Source organism: Aythya fuligula, chromosome 5 (genome assembly GCF_009819795.1).
Source record: "Aythya fuligula isolate bAytFul2 chromosome 5, bAytFul2.pri, whole genome shotgun sequence".
NCBI classification, from domain to species: Eukaryota; Metazoa; Chordata; class Aves; order Anseriformes; family Anatidae; genus Aythya; species Aythya fuligula.
The window spans coordinates 24599807-24623275 of record NC_045563.1 but is presented as its reverse complement, the minus strand read 5'-3'; the positions used below and the strand labels follow the sequence as shown (position 1 = coordinate 24623275).

The following is a 23469-nucleotide window of genomic DNA, read 5'->3' as shown; positions in this document are numbered from 1 at the left end:
GAGGTTATGGCAATATGCTAGCAAAATAAAAGAATCAACTTATTATGTAATTTATATGTTAGGAAAAAAAAAGTTAATACAGTTTCAGTTAATGCAGATTCGAGGGTCAAAGTCTAATGAAACATATTTACTCAGACTAATATGAGGCCAAATTTTGCAGAATTCTTTCCTGAATTCTGAATTACATTTGTATATATTAATTCGATTAGAAAATCAAAAGATAACAAAAAATATTTGCATAAAAATTATCTATCATCCTTGTCAAAATCTGCAATGCCAATAATCTTATAAATCAGCACTGGTATAAACACATGACTCCACTGATAAGATGGCTGAAAAAAGGGATAGTATAAGATGGAAGTGCTGCAATATGCTTGTTCTGTTCTTGTACTCTTCTTGAAGTCCGGATTGTTGTCTGAGAATGGGCTCATGGTGGTGAGCTGGGTGGATCTTTGGTCTGATCTGATCCAATCCAGTCAGTCTTAAGTACTTTCTGTAGTTTAATAATAGATCTAGTACAGATTCCCACAAATAGTTTTACTCTCTCACTGAACTAAAGATAACATCTTTATTCAAGTCATACAAAAATTAAAAATGAGTGTAAAGTCAACTACCATGGGTCAGCTGGTGCATTATTGCTTTAGTGCATACAGAAGTCTTAACTTTAATCTGTGAGTAATCCATTATATTCTGTGGACATTTATGCACGAAGATTGTCCTAAACAGGGATCTCAATTAGTGAAGTAGTGAGAAATATAACAAACCTAATTCCTACTAAATAACTTAGGAAAATGGTTTCTGTCCTCTAAATTATTGTAAAGCAGGAGTTCATTTAAATAACAGATGAACTATTTTCGAAATTGCATTTTTCCCTTTATGTATTTTCAACAAAACACTTTCCAACAAAGTAGATGACACGCAGTATCTTGATGGAAAATGCACAGCTACCAGTAAAAGCTGAGCTCCTGGGATACCAACATCCTACTACACAGCATACTTTTGGAAGCGATGTATTTCAGATACATTTTGAGATTAACTAATGAACATTCACTGCTATGAAAAAATGAAGTACAAATAATTAACCTACATATCAAACATTAAAAAAAAGAAAAAAGAAGAATCCTGTCTACCTTTTCACCTGTTATTTTAAGCTGTTATCTGTGGTAACATAAATACAATAAATAACATTAACTGAACATACAGGGTTCAACTGATTGTACATTTAGTTTATTATTCTGTTCTCCTTTTCCTATTTCGTGTATAACGATCCACACTTAAAAGTAACTCCCAGCTCAAGGATGCCCAACAAAATGCAAGTGTTCTCAGTTTGACAGCCCTTCTCTCCCTCTCCCCCCAGTATTTTATTTTTTTGAACAGTCTGCCTCTTGTCCCAAATTCATCATGATTTCTAGAGAGGCAAACATCTTGCACCACTTGGATGCTACACAACTCTTTCCTTTGCAGACAAAAATAATACCAATGTGATCCAGTCAAAACACAAGCCAACCTTTGGTGTCACTGTGAATTATGTACTTTGAACTGCAGATGTTTGGAAGCACTTATATTTATACAAATAGATTTTATCCTTTTTCTTCTAAAATAATCAGTTAAAGAGAAAGAAACAAAGGAGTTTCTACATAATAATCACTAGAAAAATTTTTCCATTAAATTATAATTTTGAATTAAGGCTTTCAAGCCTCTGAAAGAAAATACTTTCCTTCAAAGTTCTGTCAAACCATCAACAAATGTGTTTAAATGATTATTTATACAATGCCCAGCAGCTTAGAACTACTAGGTTTTCAAGAAAGAAAAGTGTTTTTGTAGAGCTTAGGCCTCAGAAACATACGCATCTTAAAACAAATTATATTCTATTAGTAAGAGAAACACTTACATGCAAACACCTCTTTTTCCAATGGTGTCTTGCCCCATCAAAAGAAATGCATTAAAATACAAATGAAACATTTTTGTATTCTCTGTCATTATGAGCCAGTTGGAACCTGCAGCATTAAGGCAGATAACATTCTATACACACGACTTGGTTTCCTCCTACCATTCCTCTCCCTTTATATTTCTGAACATCTGAAGATGCAGCAAAACAAGCTTTCATTTTCATTTGAACAGTTAAAGCAACTGTAAGTGCACAGACATTCAGAAAATTCAAACAATTAACTGTTTTTACTCTTCATTTTATAATAATTGTAATGTGCAACTATTCAACAGCACTGCCTAGCCCTATGATACTCCTCCAAACAGCTTCATTCTCATTATATTTTAATATTTTTATATTTTATAATATTTTATATTATATTTATAAGAACATTTCCTATTGTTCTTTCAGCGATGACATTTCAAATATCAAGACAAATTTGATCTACTTCTTGAAGAGCTCAGTGCACTCAGGCTTTCCTAATCAATGTCACTCATAATAGAAAACATGCTAGATGAAAAAAGAAAACCTGATGCTCTTCAGCTCTGTGTAATTCACCAGTCATTCAAGCAGGGTTCCTGTGCTGGCTGTGCCACTGAGCTAGCCTGGCTCTGTTGAAGACAGGTTGTGACTGACTCATCACCTACTACAGGAGGAAACAACAGCAGAGTTGCTGAAGCCACATAATTTGGTTGCCTTCACAGTTCGCTGTATCCCTCTGCATCAATGCTCCTGATAAGAACTTATGTCATCCCGTGCTTGATTCAGTTACCTAAAAATTGGTGGCTAATATCATGTGGGAAGCCTTAGGTTATTGGAAGCACCTGCACAGGCCTGGAAGACATAAGAAGGTAGACCTATGGGAGAACCACTGGAGGCCTAGAAACCAGAACACTGCCTGATCACATGCATGTTTAGGCAAAACTGAACCCCTCCACAGCTCCTGATGCTTTTCTTAAGTGTTCTGAGGCCAAGCAGAATCATGATATGTGGCTTGAAGGTCAGGAAGGCTGGCTTCATCAGAGTTTGGACCATCTGGCAGCCATGTCAACTATAGTGTAAAGCAATTGTGTTATGATAAACAATGGTACTGACTAAATAGAAAGATACAATGGTTAGATACAAATAAAATTTTAAAATGTGGATGCACAATCATGTAGGAGTTTATATATTTAATATTTATTTAATATTTTTCTTGCTATTTTATCCTTTTTAATTCCCATAGTGAAACATCTGATTAAAAAAAAAAAAAAAAGCAAAACAAAACACAACCTGATTGCGTATTAAATAGCCCTACAAGAAGCCCTACACTGAAGCGAGTCAGAGCAGCTGAATATTAAAATACTATACTGATCTTCTTTTACGAAAGTTCTCAGCACTTTCTAAGTCACAACAACTCCCACATACTTGTTCACACACTGTTTTGAAAGACAGTGCTAACCTCTGTGATTTGTCAGTACAATGAGCTGTAATGTTATGAAATGGGCCACTGCAGTCACAATACTCGGTAAATGCAGATAATATACTGTTGATTTTCTATCTTCAGTTACATAGGGAGAAATTCCACAGTAGCCAGCCACCTCTTCATCACATGGGCTCAAAAAATAACAATATTCTCCTACAGATTTGTAGATCCTATACACATTCTTTCTAAAATGGAAATATAATAAAGGAACATGAATTTTAAAAAACCATGAACTTTTTTTTTTACTAGCTATTTTATTTTTTTTTTTTGTTCTATTTCTCCTGCTTTGTTCTTGAAGAAGGAAACAAGTCATCCCCTTCAATTTTTCTTTAATCTCTCCCTCTTTTGAATCCAGCATCTTTCCTCCTTTCTTTTGCACTGCAGAACGTTTGCACACTCCAATTCACAATTCTCATCTTGGCCTGTGTGAGGTCTATTCCACTGCACTGTCTCATTTTTGTCTACTTTTTGATTCATCCAATTCCCATAAATACTCTCATTATTATGATAATTTTCTCAATAATTCTTATTGTTTAATTATATGAGTGCTTGGAGATGTTGTAACACCTGATGAACATTAACTAATCAATTTCAGTAAAGTGATGGAAAAACTAATAAATAGGACTTGTTTTATGGGATGAAGAATTAACATAGGAAGTTTAAGAAGCTTAAACCAACCTACAAGATCATGTCAGAACTGGCATTACTACACGTAAATCCTTTGCTTTGCTAACTTGACCAAATGACACCAAGCTATTGCATCCTGTGGCCACGTTTTGCTGGCTCCTCAGCATAGCCAGTTCCATTGCAACCAGGTGGCCCGTGGCCAAGAGACATCTGACAGATAGCTGATAACTGGTTTTGTTTAAAACCTTTCCCGCATCCCCATAGTGATAGTACTCAAAAATATACGTACTAGAGTGGAGGCAGGCAGTGTTGACTGATACACCCAAGTTTTCAGCAACACCAGCTACCAAAGATGTACGAAAAGATAAATTTTAGAAATGAGTGTTCAGCCTGATCCTCCACCTAGTTCTAGAAATTCAAAATCCGATCCTCAGATACATGTATATGCAAGGCACTCAACTGCTGACAGAGACATGTTTTTAGGAAGTGTAACATTGTTTAATTGAACATAACCATTATTAGTTGACAAGAAAACAAGATTTAGTAAACAATCTGTCATTCTAATGAGGTAGTTTTCAAATAATCTTCAATGGATTTTGTTAAAATCCATATGCAAACAAGACTATTGTCTAAACCTTAAGTTGGCATTTACAGCGTAAAAGGACAGGAATACTCCTGGTCCATTTTTAAATATCATCACACTATTTCAGAAAATAGTATCATGGACCACTGCAAAGAAGCCACATTTTTTTAAATCTCTTTATTCAGATACTGTAATCATGGGACTGCAGGTTTTCCTCACTGTACACACTATCTGTTTGTCCTGCTAAATACTGTACTCTTAATTGAGCCATCAGTTGCTTAAGTGTCAGTTCTTCAGTTTTTCTGTTGCATGGAATGTGTTATCCCAAAATTTCTTTACTGTATAATAAAAGCTACTTTAAACTAGAGATTATGACAAACTATAACAGCTAACTAGGAAGGTGACAGCACAGAACTCTGCAGACATGCCAGGGACAAGAAATAGTTTCTGAATAAATGACCTAAAGTCAGAAGTAGTTACTCTTTTCTCCAAGGAACCAACAAGCTTTTTTAACAAACCTTAACACCGAAGATCACAAGTACCTGAAAGCAATATTAATACTAGCATTATAACAGCCTGCAAACAGGTGTCAAAATGAAGTAACCTTATAAATCTTCATATTTCATTGTGAAATCAGTTTCTCACCAATGCTGAAATCTAGGTAATAGCAAATCTATAAAATTCATATTTCAGACATCTTTTCAAATTGCTTATCTGCATTGCAAAATGGTTATATATACCATATACCATTATATAAATATATACCTGTATGCCATATATACCATACCATTTATATAAAAATACTAAAAAAAAAATAATAATAAAAAAAAAAAAAATCAAGAGCTTAACCAGCTTTGCAAAAGCTTAAATTGACTCACATGTCATATGTCTGATACGGAAGACAATGATACCCCACAAAGAAATGCTTAAGAAAGTAAATAAAAGCTCTGCAAAACTAAAACAAAACCACACATTTCTAAGTTTTATATTGCTCAGTTTCAATAACAGTGAGAAATGTCTGCATGATTTTGGTACATGAATAAGACTTTTAAAATATTAAGTAATGATGGCATCTAAAAATTTGAACACTGTAACAGAAATTATTTTTAGCTTCACTGAAGTGTTTTGTAGGGATTCATGTTACTCTTCTCAAGAGCATTCTATACCTTGATTACGCAGCTTTGAATTAACAGCCTTCATATAAGTCACAGAAAAGCAGGAATGCTTAAACCTAAAATCAGCTGCATTTGACATGTGCATTTTCCAACACTACCCTCATCCAGCTCAAAGCTTCCTGGCAATTCCATCCCTCATGTATAGAGAATAGGACACCCTAAGCAGAGAAATTTTAAGAAAAACACAACAATAGAAGAATGTTATGACAAATCCTGAAAGCTAAGTGATGGAACTGCCTGCCAAAATAAACAAAACTGGTAAATGCATAACTACTGCTGAGAAGTGTCTGGGTACCATAGAAGACAACACACATGACATAAAGAGAACATGTAATGAGATGCACAGCTGCTGGCTAGTAGAAAGTAGGCTGGCTCTGCTGAAGAGGCAGAGCCTACAGTAGAAAATAGGCTGATGATTTTAGTACAGGGGATTAACAAGGATTTTGTCGTTTCTTCTGGGAGGTTTGTACTGGATGCTTTCATTTTCACAGTGAGATTTTCAAGACTAGCTTTGCAGATTCAGTTAAAGTCTTAATATTTTGATTATAAATGGGACCTCAAAAAACAAGGCTAAAAAAATATCCTTGCAGACTGATAAAGAACACTTTTCTCAAAGCTATAAAAGACAAAGGAAGTAAACTCACAAATAGGTGATGTTCATGTCTGTCCTGAACACAACAAACAAAAGTTCTTCCACACAAAAAGAGTGAAAGCTATTGGTTCTTAACATCGCTGGGAGCTATTAATACAATCTCTGTCTGAGGTATAAGATTACTCATCATGATTAGAACATGACCTGGAAGAAAATCCTATCTGTCAGTGACAACTCATCTAATGCAAGTTCTGGAAGCAAAGTGGCCATAACCATTCTTCCAATACAGAGCTCTATGCCACAACAGACCTTTTAATTTACTCTACTTAGATTTATAATTTTATAACTGCTAAATCATTAGCTAGAAGTAATGTTAAAACTCTCTTGCAAAAGGCAATATCAATTTTATGTTACCAACAACACAAAGAAGTATCAATAGTATTCAGAAGCATTACTGCTTCTGCATTCTACATTATCCCGTTTGGTACATTATACCAATGTAATATTCTGAACCTATAAACTTATTTGGAACACATATTCTGTATTTCTGATACGTCCAGAATTGCAAAAAGTTGCTCTATTTTTATGGAGTAGTACTGTTCTTTATCCACAATTATTTTTTTTCCTTTTCGGTATAGCCAAAATGTTAATACTTTACAAAATCTCAGCTTTTGTGACTGCCTTTAAATAAGCATTTCTACATATTTGAATTGTGTCATTTACAAAAGTATTTTCAATGTAAAAGTAGACTATGAACTGGAATATGACTTTTTAAAAAAACAAACTTTGTGTATACTCACAGCATACTCAATAATAAATACACCAAAAACACTACTGAAAGGAATGGCAATAAAATATAACATCAGAAAATATTAACAAGTTCCCAGACCACCTTATCTTAAAATCACAAGCCCTCCACATGCAATGCATGCCCTTCATTTGCAACAGAGGGTAACAGAAGCTAAATTTTTCTTCTTCTCGAGCAACTCAGCTTGAAAAATAATTAACGGTGAATAAACAGAACATCGAAAAGAGGGCAAATCCTAGATACTCACCATCTGAAGCACGAAACAGTAAAGCCATACAACAAACAAATCTAGGCATACTTGGTACATGAGACATAGATAAATTAAACAGTACTACTGTGAAATCTTTCTTTAAAAAAGAATATTCATGGATTTTCTTGCCTTTTTTTTTTTTTTTTTTTTGGCCAGGGCCACCAAACACTGTAAACCAGAATACATAAATTGACTTCATCAACTCTAAGGACTTCTAGAAACTGACTAATGGCTTCACAGCCAAAAAAAAAAAAAAGGTCACAATGTACAGATCAAAGGAAGAGGGGAAACTGCAGTTATGGTATTTTGGTTACTCGCTCATTTAAAAACAAATAGAAATCTAGAAAGAAATCACAATTACAATAATACTTATGAAGTCTTTCACCACTTCCTTCACAAAGTACCATCCTGCTGTAAATAAGTAACGACCTTAGCACTACTACAATCACTTTTCCTTACATCCTCTGTTACTGACAGACATAAATTTTCTTACTACCACTCTTTATAGCTTAACACCAATCCTGAATAATGAAGGTGACTGAGGAGGGTGTTCTAATGCTGTTCTAAGGGTGTTCTAATAGGTGAATATTTCATTTTAGAGACTCAGGGATAAAAAAATAAATGAAGTCAACAAGGAGCAGCTCTATCCATTCGCCTTAGCTCCATGTCCCACAAAATTCTCAGTCAACTACTGATGTTATGGTAGTAGCATGATCAGAAACGTATCCTTGGGAGATATCTTCATTGCCCATTTAAATCCAAACTTTATATTCTTCATGTCAATTTATTTGTGACCTATTATACTAGTTTAGAAACCTGGCTCTTGCTGAAGGAACACAATTGATATGTGTCTTGTGGACACATCCAAAATCTTCATCAGAAAAGTCTGCATACAAAGTCATTAATAATTTTCAAAGTAAAAAGGTTGAATAAGAGCATACTGGAAAACTTCCTCCAAAAACATTGATACCTTTTACTTCTTTTTAGGTATTTTTTTTTTTAAATCTAATTCTCCTTCTTGAAGTCACCTCTTGCATTTTTATCCTTAAATTTATTTAATAGTCTATCGGAGCATTAATGTAACTAATTTTAAAATTATTTTATTGAATTAGAAGGATTTGTTTTTCTTTTCCATACTTACAAATAATGTACACTTGAACTTTTGTCTAAAATTCTCAATGACTCTCAAAGATCTTCACTGAAAAAATACAATTTGCATACTGCTTTGCTCTGAGAGTGCAATCTAGACTTTCTCTCACTTGTCTCTATTTAATATGGTTTGGTTTGAACCAAGGAGTGCCCTCTCCACTGCACAAACTGGATTCCTTTTTTGATTAAAACAAGCTCAAAGATGCACTCCAGGAATGCACCTGGTGCACTCTGAAACAAATGGGTATTTACTTAGTTCACAGATCTAGGCTACAGTCAGTCCAAAGTAAAACCCAAACGAACCAACTCGTTATTACACCAAAACCAATACAATTCAACCCAATAACACCTCCCAACACACACACAGAGAAAACTGTGTTCATATGGATCTCAGGTGCTAGGAACTAATTGTTTCCTACTCCATATTCGTTCTTGCTTGTTCCAACTACTTGCTGACAGAAACATAACCAACAGCAAAGTTACAATTGTGAGCATTCAGTAAATGGTAAGAGGGTAGTAGCAAGAATGGAAATGCAGAGGTCAGACATATCACCCTTTCCAGACTCCACGTTAAATATAAATATCAAGCACAAACCTCTCCTGTCAGAGAGAGAATTTTTATGCAAACTCATCTGGGTACCCAAAATAACAGGTACTTTTGCAGAAATATTTCCCAGGAAGTTGACTAACAAAACCAGCTTTTCAAACAGAAACATATAGTTGGATATTTTTAATTTCTAAGAAAATCAGAGATGCTTTAACCAACATGCAAGTAAACCAAAAGCAAACTTAATACTCAGCACCCAACTTGAAACTGTAAGATGTTAAGTCCCATGGAAAACTTCCTTTAAGTACCTCTAAACAGTTCTGGTACTTAGAGAATTTATTGCATGCACAATCATTCAGTCTCCTCTTCAGAGGGAATACTGTTTGAATTCCGCTTGTATCACATTGAAAATTTCATCTATGGGTTGTTGCTATTGCAACAGGTGATCAATAAGCATACAAAACATTTTTCTGCTCTTTCATCCCAGAGTTTTGACATTAAATATTTAAATTAATTCTAGAAATTGGCTTGGAAGTCTAAGCTGTGTGAACCTAGAGCTTAGCACTGTGATAGAAGTGTCAAACAGCAATTAATCAAACAAGCTTGCATGCAAATTTACTGTCATTTTCAAAGGGGTGAGGAGTTTCTAGGTACTGAAGAGAAGATGAATGTTCTACTGGAAATTCATTAAAGTTTACAATTAAAGGCACAAGACTTGATCATGCCCTCAGATACCATGCAGACATGTATTTTGTGAATTCTACAACACACTGTTTGCAGAGGAACAACAGGTGATTTAACAATGCAAACAATCATGTCTCAGGGCATCATTCAGCCAAAACCTTATGGCAGTAAAAAGAGGAAATGCAGTAGCAATTAAAAATTTGCTTCACAAGTTCAAAAAGGCAAACTGTAATCCCTCTCTTCAAGGAAACACTGCATTCACATTTACGTATTTACTCATATTTAGCATTCATGGACTAAATACAAAAGTTAGGTATAAGAGCTCCTTAGAGTAATTTCCTCCAGATCCTCCACTCTCTCCCGCTAATGACCTGCACTTCCAGCTGTGAGCATCATTAACTCAGAAACTACACCACCTCATGCAACCAAAGCTTTGCTGTAGTCAAACTGGAAGACACTTTTACTAATGAAATGCTGGCTCCAGTGAAGTCAAAGGGAGTTTCATTCAATACTAACACCTGACTTTGAAGAAATCACAATCTCTGCTATGTCAGAAGACCAACAAACATCATATACACAGATGTCTCCAAATATTCTCTGTCTAATCTCCTATCATTCTCCCCAAACATCTCATATCTAATCAGCTTTCTTATTGCTTTGGGAACTGTATGTTATATACAAGGATTAAGCAACATAACAGAGAACCATGATGGAAGCTTAAATAGGCATTATTCTTTTGGGGAATATTCTACACAAATCAGAATTCCCAATGCAAGACTTCAACAGGATTTTGTTTGGCCAGTTTCCTCTCTATTGGGATTTTGTGGACTGAAATTCTTACTTCAGAAGGAAAAAGAATACTTCATACATCTTCTGAATGTAGCCAAATATTTAACTGAGCGTTCCCCTGGAAAATGCTCATGCTCCAGGTAGCACAAATATATCTGAGGTAGAGAGACAGTGCATACCTAATTGTCTCAGAAAGTAACTATTATAATTTTTCCAGCTTGGTTTATTTTTAGAACACTAAAGCTGCTAGGTAGGGAAGAATCTGCCCTTTTGTAAGACACAGAAGATTCTTGATATTCTTCAGCATCATTCCCAATAGCTTTACATGATACTTCAGTGCTCCATGCCTCCCAGCTACAGAGGTCATTGGCTCCTTTGGAACACTGTAAACTCTGTAGCTAATGAAACTTTGCTGCTTCTTAGAATAATCTAAGGAAAACATGGATTTGACCATTTCAGCTTAAATGGACTTCCTGAAACATGGATCTAGTTAAACTTTGAAAGGATTATCTTTATTTAGGTACACATAAATAAATGCACTCTAAAGCACTGTTCCAATGCAACACACCCAAATGGAAGACTAATAATACTAACCGCAACAATTGCTCATATGACTTGGCTTTTTGTGATCTTTTTTTCAGAATCCCTCTTATTTAGCCTTACCTCCAAAGAAGAAAAGTCTGTTGAGATTCACTGATGTGAATATCAATAAATTGTTAATAATTTCCTCAATTCCTATTACATTTCTTTCCCCTTCCCCTGCTGTCATAGTGTAACTTTTAATGTTGAATATCAAATTATATATATATTTTAAATTTATTCCATTATTTATTCTATATCCCTATTGCTTTCTCTCATGACGTGGACTAAAATTATGCACCAAAATGGGCACCTTGCAGATAGCTCACCTGACCTCTCTCTGCTTAACCATCCTGCTGGCAAGTAATTTCCCCTCACCCACTCACTCACCTGCTACTTCTTATTGCAAATGAAAAGCTCTGCAAATGAGGGCAACGGACAATTGCTGTTGCCTGCCCAAAGCACACCAGTCATAACTGTGAACCAGCATAATGGTCCTTGGATCCTCAAATTACAAGAAAAGGCCCCTTTACCTTCACTTTCCTCCTGAAATTAGCCTGTGACCAAAAATCATCCCTACCCTACAGCACATGCCTGCTTCAGAAACAACTGTGCATTCTACCAGCATTCTACCTTTTTTTTTCTTGTGTTTTCCAAATACGCGGGCAAAAGGGGAAAGGTAGTAGGGGAAGCATCAAAGGATACCAAAACAGAATGTAAAACTGAACTGCTAATTCAAATTACTAAAAATAATATCCTAAACTGTGGTTTGGGTTGCAAAGGAATTATTTCTGTAGTAAGATAAGAATCATGCAGCATTGTAACACCTAAGGATTCCTCGATTAAGGGTCCAAGATATGTAAGTCATTTTTTTCATTCACGTATGCTTCTGTTGTTTTTACACTTGCATTAATTACTTCAATAAGACCTGTTTGCTCATGTGTGCTGAGAATGCCTTAATGCTCTGTGAATTGCAGATAACAGAGTTGTACACCTTATTTTGTGCAGAAGTAGGGAAATTGTTTGAGATGAACATTACAAAAAAGTTAGCAAAAAAATGGCTTGTAACTACAGACATTTATCAGTTATTAGTCATAAGTCGAAACTGATAATGATGGGAAGTCAAGCAGTGCTTCTCATCTTTGTTTTCAATGACAAAAAACTCCTGCTCATTGCCAAACAGTGCCTCAAAATGGAGAAAGGTACTTAAACTTGCTTCAGATGAACAACTGGGTGCATGCCAATTTTTTACATGAACAGTCATAAGCATGTTCCTGCACAGCAGGATGTGATCAAACTATTCAAAGCTGTAAAACCAGGTCTGCTTGCCAGTTACGTTACTGCTTCAAGATCAGGGTATTACAGATGATACTTTGCCAGCCATGAAACCTTGGTTGAGTTATGTTTGTTTGTTTTTGTTAAACTGAAAACTCTACACCTTTAATATTTAAAACTCTGTATAGAACTGACTTCGCAATTAAAAATTGCCTACAGAAAGAAAATTAGGACTGAAAATGTAACACACACACAATCCCCTGAACTATAAGCCATCTCATCTCTTATTTAGCTTCTTTAAAATCACTTCCTTCAAGCGGTATCAATAAGAAAGGTCCCCTTTCTTCTCTAAATCGTAAGAAAAGTAATTGTAATGACTCACTCAAGTCCCCACCTCCAGCTGCAAACCTTGTAATCACATTAACATGCCTGTCCATAAGGTGTAATATGGTTAATAAGTGGTTGCTAGTGTGAGATATTGCACTGTATTGCCTCCTGCTGGAAACCACTTTCCTTAAAGTATTTTATAAAGATCACACAATGTGACTATGGCCATGTATAAGCTTTCCTAAATGTCTGTCACTAATCGGATTACTCAAGCAAGACAGACTTTGGAAGAAAGGCAGAACTGTAGTACAACCAACTGGACAGGTAAGGTTTTTTTTCTTGAACGGCTTTAAACAAATCCAAACAATAAAGACAAGAAACTTATGCTTTATATCTCATGATAGTCAGCATCTTTCTTCATTTTCTGCTCATAGAACAAGTCATAAAACAGACACAAACTTCCCAGTACAACACAGTATCTCTTCACTAACAAACATATCTTAGCAAATACAACCAAACAGTTGAGTGTGTTTTTTTAAGGGGGTAGGTACAGGAGAAGATGGATGTCAATGTTTAGCCACGCTTTAGTTGTTTGTTTTTTATTCACTCGAAAATACATACTAAAAGTAGTATCAAATATTTGAGTTTATACCATTTTATTTGTTTTCACACACACAAAAAGTAGTTTGCATATTTGCTCAGCAATCTAGTGAATGATCTAAGATTACATACGCATGTGCAGCTCAATACAGTGATAGCAGTGCCTCTATCTGCTTCCTAATAAGAAGCAACATTCACATTTGAAGTCTCAAAAAGGATGCACAGTTGCTGGGCTTTTGAGGCTCAGAAAGTGTTTTCATACACTTTCTAAGACATGAGCAATGCTTTTTATTTTTTTGAAGAATAAAAAAGTAAATATTCAAGTGAAATTCAAACAGAAGAACTAGCTAACCATTGTATGCATGCAATAGCAGTTCAGTAAAATGCAGCTTTATAGTATGGCTACCAGAAAAGACACTGCAAAACTACCAGTTTTTGCAAAACTACCAAAATATGAGTTGAAAGCAGTCTATACTTATTTGGTCATAAGAAATGCAGTTTATAGAATGCCCATTCTCTAGCAATGTAACACGTTCCTTACTTGAAAACAAAGCAATGTGTTTGAGTTGGATAGCTTTTCTGTTATTCTTTCGTACTGAGAAAAATCAGAAATTCTACAAGTAAAACTCCAACAGCTAGACGTTATTTATATTCATGGTGTTTAATTGTCAACTGCCAGTCTCCTGTGAAAAAAAAAACAACTGTTAAGAAGGATAATAGATCCAGTTGTATTAAACTTCTGTCCCAGCATTTATTATCAGATTGGCAGTCCTCTCTCACATGGAACCGGTTATGGTGATCACTCAGAAGACACTGTTGTCTCCAGCACTGCACAACAGCAATCAGGAACAGCACAACACAGTCTTCATACAACATGTCATGAAGTTTTTAGCTTCATCCATTGCCCACTGACCTCTGAATTTTAGAATTACTTTCTTCCAGAAGGTAGACACTGCATGCTAATGGCTTACTCTATTTCTGCTTTGCCTCAGTCTGTTCTCATCAGTCCCCCCTGCACCTCCACCCCCCATTTTGATGTCACCTCCACCAAAAAGAAAAGATTTTAACTTGCGTATGTTATGAATGCCTGAGGTGACCTCAGTTCTAACTTCTAATAATTTGCATTTGTTATGCTAAGCATATACATCCCCTGAATTATATCTAGTCCCTTTGTGGTCTAATGTAGGAATCCCTCTCCTATTGTTCTTGCTGTTAGCACTGTAATAACTACTGTTATTGCAATGTTAACAAAAGACTACTAATAATTCAAGTACCGTACGAATTCCCAAGGAATCATCAAGTAAGAAACACAGGTTGATATAATAGCTTCAATTCCAAGGACCTGTCTTCCAGATTCAATAGTTACAGCCACAAAAGGATCACTAATGTGGAAACACAACATATGAGCAACAGACTTTTATTAATAATAATTAGAAAACTATTATAAATTACAATAAATAATAAATTACAGTGGTACAGCTAAATATCAAATACTTGAGTTGGGGGAGTGGTATTATTTCATTCATTTATTTTTTCAGCTGCACTACCTATTTAACATTACCTGTGCTTTTCACTGTTAGACCTAAAGATGGCTTTGCTAGCTGTGGTACTTGGCTCACTATTTTATAAAATAATTATCTTTAATAATTTCCAAGCAGAATACTTGGAAAAAAGGACTCATAAACACCTGTGGATTACTCCTTGAACAGGCAGCATAAAAACCAACTCAATTAAAATGTATATTATAACACCATAAAAGGACATTCTTCTGACATCCTTTATGAAATATTTACGGTCCAAGTATGCCTGAAAGTCCACTTCAATAAAGAACCAAAACCTGACAGAACAAAAATAAAACTATCAGCAGATCCTTCTCTTTTGCTGAAAGCTTTTCTCTAATGAGCTGCCCACTTTTCAAATGCCCTGTGCACAGAAGAAAGCCAATCATAATTAAAAAAACAAAGAGCAACAACTTTTGGCAGGATGGTTGGATGTGCCCCAGTAGCTATGCTGCTCATCATTGCTATAAAAGCAAAAGAAAGCACAGTGAAAAAGTAGAGTTCCAACATTAACATCCTTTGCAGTGCATATTGGATATAGACACAAAATATTTTAAGCACCAAGCAGATGAGGCTTTTGAGGTTACAGTAGGATAGAATGCAAAAACAATGGTGACTAAAAAAAAAAAAAAGTGAACATTATAGGGTGTGTAGAAAGGAATCTTTTAGCAGGAGACTTCGCAAATTAAATTCAATCAACATTATCAGTACCAGTCAAGACCACAAGCCTGATCTTAAATATAATGACAATTATTTAGATGTAGGCTAACTTAGGTTACTCATATTCAATGAATATCTAAATTTTCAATATTGAAATAAGAACTAGATTTATTTTTTATTTTTTATTTTTTGGTTAGGATAAATACATAAGGACTTCCATCCAGTCTAAAATACTGTGTTTTCCCAGGACGTATAACCTCCTACTTAGTCTGCTTCTCCCCACAGACTATTCCTATTGAGCTAAGTATAGTTTAAAAACCCAGGAAAGAAAAAACCTGCCATAACAACTCTCCCACAAGACAGGAAAAACAGGGAGACTCCAAGGTGAAGAGAATGAAGACAATATTTTTCTGTGAAAGTAGGAAAGTGCAGGGAATGGCTGATCTGAGCAAAAAAAGGACATCATATTCTCTTAAGATACGTAGCAGAAGTGTAAGACATGGAGAGTCACAGACCACATGCTGGCTTTCAGCTTCTGAATGTAAAGAAACAAAGGGAGGAATCGCTTTGTTACATGTGGCACTTTTATCTTCCTTTAAGGTATATTTTTGCCACTTATAACCCTTTACAAATCCTTGAGTCCCAGTCACCCAGTGGGACTACCACTACAGCATACTGCAAAACAAAGCCCTTAATATTTTTATGGATTGGACAATAATACTGAAAACTTTTCTTTTTTTTTTTTTTTTTTTTTAAGGGTCATCTAGTGATCAGGGGCAAACAATACACAACCTTTCCTCTGAAATGGATTGACATCATTTCAGTGGGCACTCCTACCTTGAAGAAACAGTTGCTCGTTAATCATCTGTTTACCACAAGGGTGGTTTTTGAGATTTTCAGCAAAGAGAAGTTAGCAATAATTTTATTCCCCAAACTTAAATTTAGAAAAAAAAAAGAAGGAATTTGTTATTGAGTGTTTATACACTTGTAGAGACTTACTTGAGACAAAGCAGCATCCCGTTGTTCTATTACTGCAGTCATTTCCTCAGCTATTATTTTCTTTTTACGTTCTTTGGTCCTGTGTATTCGATTCAGAATTATAGCTCCGTTCTTCAGTATATCTATCCCTGTGTCTGCATTGTTTATTCTGTTCAGTAATTCCTGTAATGTCTACCAACAGCATTATATGTTAGTCAGACATGAAGTTTTAATATATTTTATTTAATATAGGGTTTTAATTAATAGGCACATGTGAATTGTAAATTGACTGAGTGAAGTTATTGAATTTTCATATTGCAGCAAAGATGTACATTATTAGTGTGTCAATTCTTCTTTTTCCCACATCTTAGTTCTTGAAACCCACTCAATTGAACTTAAGCCTCTAAGATATAAGACTGACATCAAGAAATCTCCTCAGAGAATGGCTTACCATGTCATTTTCTTCAGGGTTAATATTTTCTAGCCTAGAAAAAAGGGACACAGAAAGCCTGATCAGTAGCATTTCCTTAGTGCAGCAAAATGAGTTCGCTTTTTAAATCTTTAGAACCTCAAGTAATTTCATTCTACTAGTCTTTAGAGTCAACCATGACACTGAACATATTAAAGTGCCACCTGCTCGACTCCATCTTTCAATAATGCTCCATATCTTCAGCACTGACTTCAGACTGTTAAGTTATTAATGTTTACTGCTATATATGACTACAAGGATCAATTGTTCATATGTGCTTAGATGAAGAAAGTTCCCCAGTGATAGAAATGACTGATGCTCTTATTTTATTTATTTCTGGACTTACAACTTTTACCTGATGTTGTATTTTTGTTGTTTTTACTGCACCTCAAATGAAACAGGACAGGACTTTTGCAAAGATTGTTTTTTTTTTTTTTTCTGTTTTTTTTTTTTTTTTTTTTTTTCATTTAAAAGTAATTCTTTTTCTACCTCTCTCTTCCAAAAGGAGTAAAACAAACAAACAAACAAACAAAAAACTAGTTGAAATTTCCTTAAAAATGTTTTGTTTTTACATCTTGCATAAAATAGTAAGTTAAGCCAATTCTCTGAAAGACCCTTATTTAAGTACAGAATAACCCGCTCCTGCACATTCTCCCCTTTTTATTTAACATAACATATATTGACCTGTCAAATATAATGATGATACAAGGAATTTAGTTATATGCATTTCAACATTGACTGTGCAAAAGCAATGAGTGAAAGCACAGTGACCTAATAAATGAGATGCTATATATTTTACTTCACTTAAGCTTAGTTATATGTACAGCATATCATTTACAACATTTATGTGTATTTTATAATGGACGAGACCTCATTTCTGGAAAAACAAGTACATTACAATTACATCACCACTCCATTGCTACTTACTTAATGGTGACTTTTATTAAAAATAGGTTTATTACTAGTGTTCACTATTTAAAAAGACAGATATGAGCCACTAAACATCTGCTAAACAGCAACACACACTTCAGTAGTGCTGTGACAGGTGCTGCTATAAGGCCAAGATTTTAGCTAGCAAACATCGCAGAGCACTTGACAGCACACCATCACCTTTTACCTTAAAGCATTAGTTTTACTAGATAACAGTAAACAAAGTAAATTGACCATACAGAAATTAATTCTTTAAATCAAAAAGATACAAGTCAGAATGTACTACTGTTGTGCAATAGCTGGTATATTATGTGGAGTTTACAAACAATTACTTCAACACATACAGTCAGCAACCAAACAAAACAAACAAAAAAAAACCACAAAAAGCTAACTTTGCAGCATTACAGTTGTATTTGTAAAGTAATATAAACCATAAAACAACAAAGATGTAAGTCTAAATTCTCAGAACTGGCTCCTTGAGTTTGCTCCTTGTAGAGTTCCTACTCTAGGTTTTTACATTGCTCCAAGTTCCACTTCATGAGGGACTTAAAAATGGATCTTCATCTAGTTTGTATTCACAATGAAAGGAACAGTGTTTGCCAAAGTAAATTGGCAGGACTGATCTGGCATCTCCAGAGGACTTCTACCCTGCTAAAAGTATGGGTCAACAAATCACCCAGCTGACCATCAGGCTGGGTAAGCAGGACACCTTAAACAGGAAATGGGGGTGGGAAAAAGAACATGAACTTCTACCATAAGTGTAGCTTTTCAGCATACTGCTGTCACAAGGGATCTGTTTTCCTATGGTGACAATATTTATTAAAAAGCAGCAACCAAAGCTGAGTATTTGCCTTGGTGCCTCTCATGATTTGCCCTTAGATGTCTCACTTAGATGTCTCACAACTTTAAACAGCAGTAACCAAGGGTTCCTTCCCCCCCATTTCTGCACACATTACACTAACATATCCCCTAGAGCTAACAAAACGAAAAGAATTTCAGTTGCTACAGTTAAATAATGACAATAGAATTGCTCTAGCAGCTAATTTAAAGAAAGCATTAAAGCGTTTGATAAAGGTTGGTAGTCTGTTCAGTATTGCCCTCTTGTAGAAATCTCTGATTGGAACAAGTCCAAAGCAGATGGAGGGAGTGACTCGTGACCTAAAACTCGATGCTTGTGGCACAAGTAGTCTACAAACTTTGCAAAAAAAATACTCTATGTGCTCCACCTTTACGACAGAAAGCTTGACGTTTTGAACAACCAGCATCAGGAAGAATATATGAAGGGTGGTAGTTGGAAAAGATCCAAGATTCTAGAAGAAATCCCCAAATTAAACAAAATAAACCAAGTCCCTCATGGCTCATCCCATCATCACTGCTCCTTCCCAAGGATTAGTGGAGAGTCAAGGTGAACTTGCTCCCCCCAATTTCCATTCAGCCAAAGTATTAAACTATTTAGAATAAGGAGGCTAAGAAAAGTAATTTCCTTGTGGGGTTGGCTCTGATTCTGAGAAGGCAGTGTGTAAAAATGAGGCTTAGTTAAGATAAATAGTGAGATAACCTTTACTGATAAATTAGGGGTGAGGTTTCAGAATCACTCTACTCTTGTGAATACTGCAGAGGGCAGCTGAGCCCTAAGCACCTCAATTTGAATCTTCTTAGCACAATCCTGGCTTGCTCCTCCCATTGCAACATGTCAGACATCCATGTAGGAGTAGAAAAGTATGCTTGTCACCTCAGGTGAAGTGTTACCACAGTTAGTAATGATGCTTAATGTTCCGAAAAACCTGAGTGCTGGGGCCAGGCCAGTGGTCCAGCAGGATCTTGGCTCCCCTCAGCAATTTCCTGCTTGCAAGTTGTACAGCTACATTAATTAGCATCCTCTAAGCTTAGCACATGTAAACCAGAAGAAAAGCAGCTGAGCTTGGTGGAGGTAATCCTGTCTTCTTGATTCTGTAATCCCCAAAGATTTCAAAAATAACAAAGAATTTTATTCAAAGAAAAAGAATGCAAAACCTCCAAACCAGTAATCACAACAAGCACTGTTTCTCTGTATTATAGCAACACTCCTTTTGGAAGAAACACAGTGTTATCAAGAAGGTGCTGTCACAGAGATGACTGATATGGAAGAAAAAAGAGCTGTGGTCAGCTTGACAGTGGTCAGGTTGTGGAAATGGCTGCAGCCACCATGGACTGAGGTAGTACTGAGTAAATTAGTGGAACAGAGCAAGGCAACTTTAAGTATCTTATACTGTCTGATATGGTTTAAGACATTCCAATCAAACTAGTTTGGCTTAATAGGTAACAAGGTCAGAAAAGAGACAAATATTAAGACAGCTGATGCAGGGAACATGACTTCTATTGGACATAAAGAATGATTTTCTATCCCCTTCAGGTAATTATATATTAAGCAATTAATGCCCAATAATTCGTTACCATTAAGTGCTTGCAGCACAGATGATTAACATACTTTAATCTGGGAACAAATACAGCACTTGGGATCTCTGCCTTTGTGGCTTCTGTCAATTAAGATTTTTCGTCTCTATCACTCTGATGTCCAACACTAAAAGCTACTAATAAAAATAAAAGCATGTAACATTTTTCAGAAACATCTTTGTGCCCTTAGGGATTCAGAAGCCTATTTGGAATCTCCTTAAGGAATTTGGTAATGCTCTCAGTGACAGGTCACAATGTACTCAGGATGTGAAAGACTTGGGTTATGGTTGTTCCCAATGAGTTGCCAGTGCCACAGTCAGTATCAGGAGGGCAGAATGGGAGATCCTGCAAAATACTGAAACTCTAGTTCTATCATATACAAGCAACTTGGCAAGCATAATTCTGAATTAGACTGGTTTTGTCCCCATTTTGTTGCCTCCATCAGTTCTCCTATCTTGTTTGCCCTTCTCTCTTATATTTCTTTTGCTTTCACATTTTCAGCTAGTTGAAAAACACAATTAAAATAACAGCAGTCTTATTGGATTTATAGAAGAAATGACAAAGGGCTGAAGTGGAAGTAAAAGATGAGTTACAAAGGCCATAAAGAAGAAACAATAATAATTATAAAAAAAAAAAGACAAGGAAGCTGAGGAGAAAAAGCAGATCAGCAACAGAGAAAAGACAAGACATGAGTATAATGCAAAAAAGGAGAGTGAAAATTTGAAATGGAGAACCACCAAAACAGATTCCACAGATGAAACAGAAAAAAGGCAAGAAAGCATATAATTTCAAGGATCAGACGTCAGTAACAATTTCTGAAGGCCTTATTCCCCTCCAGCTTGACCTTGAACCCTCTTCAATTTTAAGGCCGTAGGCCATTTTAGCCTACACAGAATATAAAGAGAGCAAGAATTGTTGTGGTGGAGAAATTTTAGGGAACAGACAAATATTCAAAAGGGTACATGTGGATAAGGTCACGTACATTAAGTTCCATGAACTTATTCATATATTCCATGAGAAGTGGTACTAACTTGTTTGTAGCTACTCATTTTCCTATTTATTTTTTTCTTAATTTCTCTTGACAGAAAAATAGGGGAAATTTCTCAGCCACTCTAGACTGTGGGGGGTATTGGATGATAGCCAAAATGATCACAACTTGGATGGAGAAGGATTACACAAAAGCAAACTATAGCTTCAAAGCTATGTATATCCCAAAGAGAGAAAAGAAACTGTTCTTATCTTCTTCTCCTGACTCGAGCGTTGTCTTTAACAAGAGATTGCCTATTTCTTTTGGGTTAACATGGTACTATGTAAATTTCTAGAAAGTATTAGTTATCCCTTTCTTCCCTTACAAACTGCTCCTACACTAAAGATATGGAGGAAAACATATTTTTACTACATCACCCACATAATTAGTAGAAATTCTGCTGAAAGAAATGTCTACTGGGCTTAAAGGCTTGATTGATTTCCTATACATTGCAACTTCTGACTGACATTTTGGTACTCCATGTCAAAAGATCCTTGTAAAATGTCACATTCCTCTTATTTATCTCTGAATAAATCAATACCAAAGCTTTTGATTATATTTTTAATTTTTGTAATCAAAATTATTCACCTTGCACTCAGTCTCCAGTGAAAAATACGGTCTCAAAAGATGGCTAAAAAATTAACCAATAGCACAGTAAGACTAGCACTAGCCTGGTATTTCATCATAGACAAGTTTGTACTAAGATTTTCAACAAAATTTCTGTCAAGCAGTTTATGACCATCACAGACTAACACAACAATCTTTTTGCACAGGGCAGTAAATGCAAACTTACTCTTTCAGAGATTCTTCTAACCGCTGGACTCGTAAAAATGCTTCATCTCTCTCTTCATTGGCTAATCTAAGCCTTGCCATGACGGCCTCATCACGTTCTCGTTGAGCAGAATAAACTTCTTCCACGAGAGCTGCAAACGTAACCAGTGTGTTTTACAAACAAGCTTTACAGGGCAAGACACTATTATGCACATTTACATGGGCCTTTGCCAGCATCTGCTAAAATCAACATTTTTCCACTGACCTCAGATTACTTTGCATAAGGTCTGTATTACTCTTCAGACACAACACTAAATAGCTATAGACTGCTAAAATGAATACTTTTTTTAAATTGACCTCTTTATAATCAAACAGGGTAAGGAAGTGATTTGCTTTGCTTCATGGAATACTTGCATCATAGAAAAATGCATTTTAAATCTCCAAATCATAAGAGACAATAGTAGGTTTCTTCTTCTACATCACACAGAGTTAAGAGTAATGAACCAATGAAAATACTTCCATCATCACACTGCTTCCTATCAGGGTGGCATGCTGAAATAAATACTACAAATTTTAATATTTTCCCAGGATGTCTATCTCTGGTATCACAAAAATGGCAGTGCTGGCATGTCTCCTTCCCTGCCAAGCCTTTGCTTTATTGTGTAATATACTGTTATATTATCTGTTACAGCATACATGGACCTTGGAGCATTAGGTGCCAATAAACTAAGATTTACTGTCTATCCTTGGGAGCAAACTAACACCTTCAAGTCATTCCTCATCCCGAGCTTATGCTTTCTTCCTGCCTCTCCCCTGTCAATATGTCTAACACCATTTCTGGCACACTGCCAGAATCCTTACCTCGACCCTGCCTCCACTAAAATCTTTATTCATACTTTCATCATTTCCCTCTGCAATACTGCAAATCTCCTCGCAGTCATCATAAAACCCCGCAGTCTGAATGTCTAGGGACTTTCAGGATACCATAGAAAGGCTGTTGTCACTTCAAGACAGAGGACTATATCCTCACTGATTGTCATGGGAACTTCCAACAAAATAAGCTATGAGAAAGGTCTGCAGGTCACAGAGTTCTGAATGCACATGAGAATGCCATGCTGGTGTTCAGCCACAGCCTCCTAACACCATACTACACTCTTTCTAATTTTGGCAATTTTTACTCCCCTTCTCAAGTCTCTTCTTTATTAAGCCACTGCTGTTGGACCTCCTTACTCTCTTAAGAACTCTTTGCTCCTACTGAACCACTG

At 35.7% G+C, this 23469-nt stretch overlaps 1 protein-coding gene across 3 annotated transcripts in view; it reads right to left on the bottom strand.

Moving 5' to 3' along the window:
• MIPOL1 (mirror-image polydactyly 1) overlaps positions 1-23469 on the bottom strand; it is a 187559-nt gene that overhangs the window by 99840 nt on the left and 64250 nt on the right. For all 3 annotated transcript variants that reach the window (XM_032188980.1, XM_032188982.1, XM_032188981.1), the window contains 3 exons: positions 22227-22356; positions 17026-17059; positions 16596-16766 (listed from right to left, as the gene is read on the bottom strand). In XM_032188980.1, the coding sequence (XP_032044871.1) occupies positions 16596-16766; positions 17026-17059; positions 22227-22356 (335 nt within the window). The remainder of the gene's footprint in view (positions 1-16595; positions 16767-17025; positions 17060-22226; positions 22357-23469) is intronic.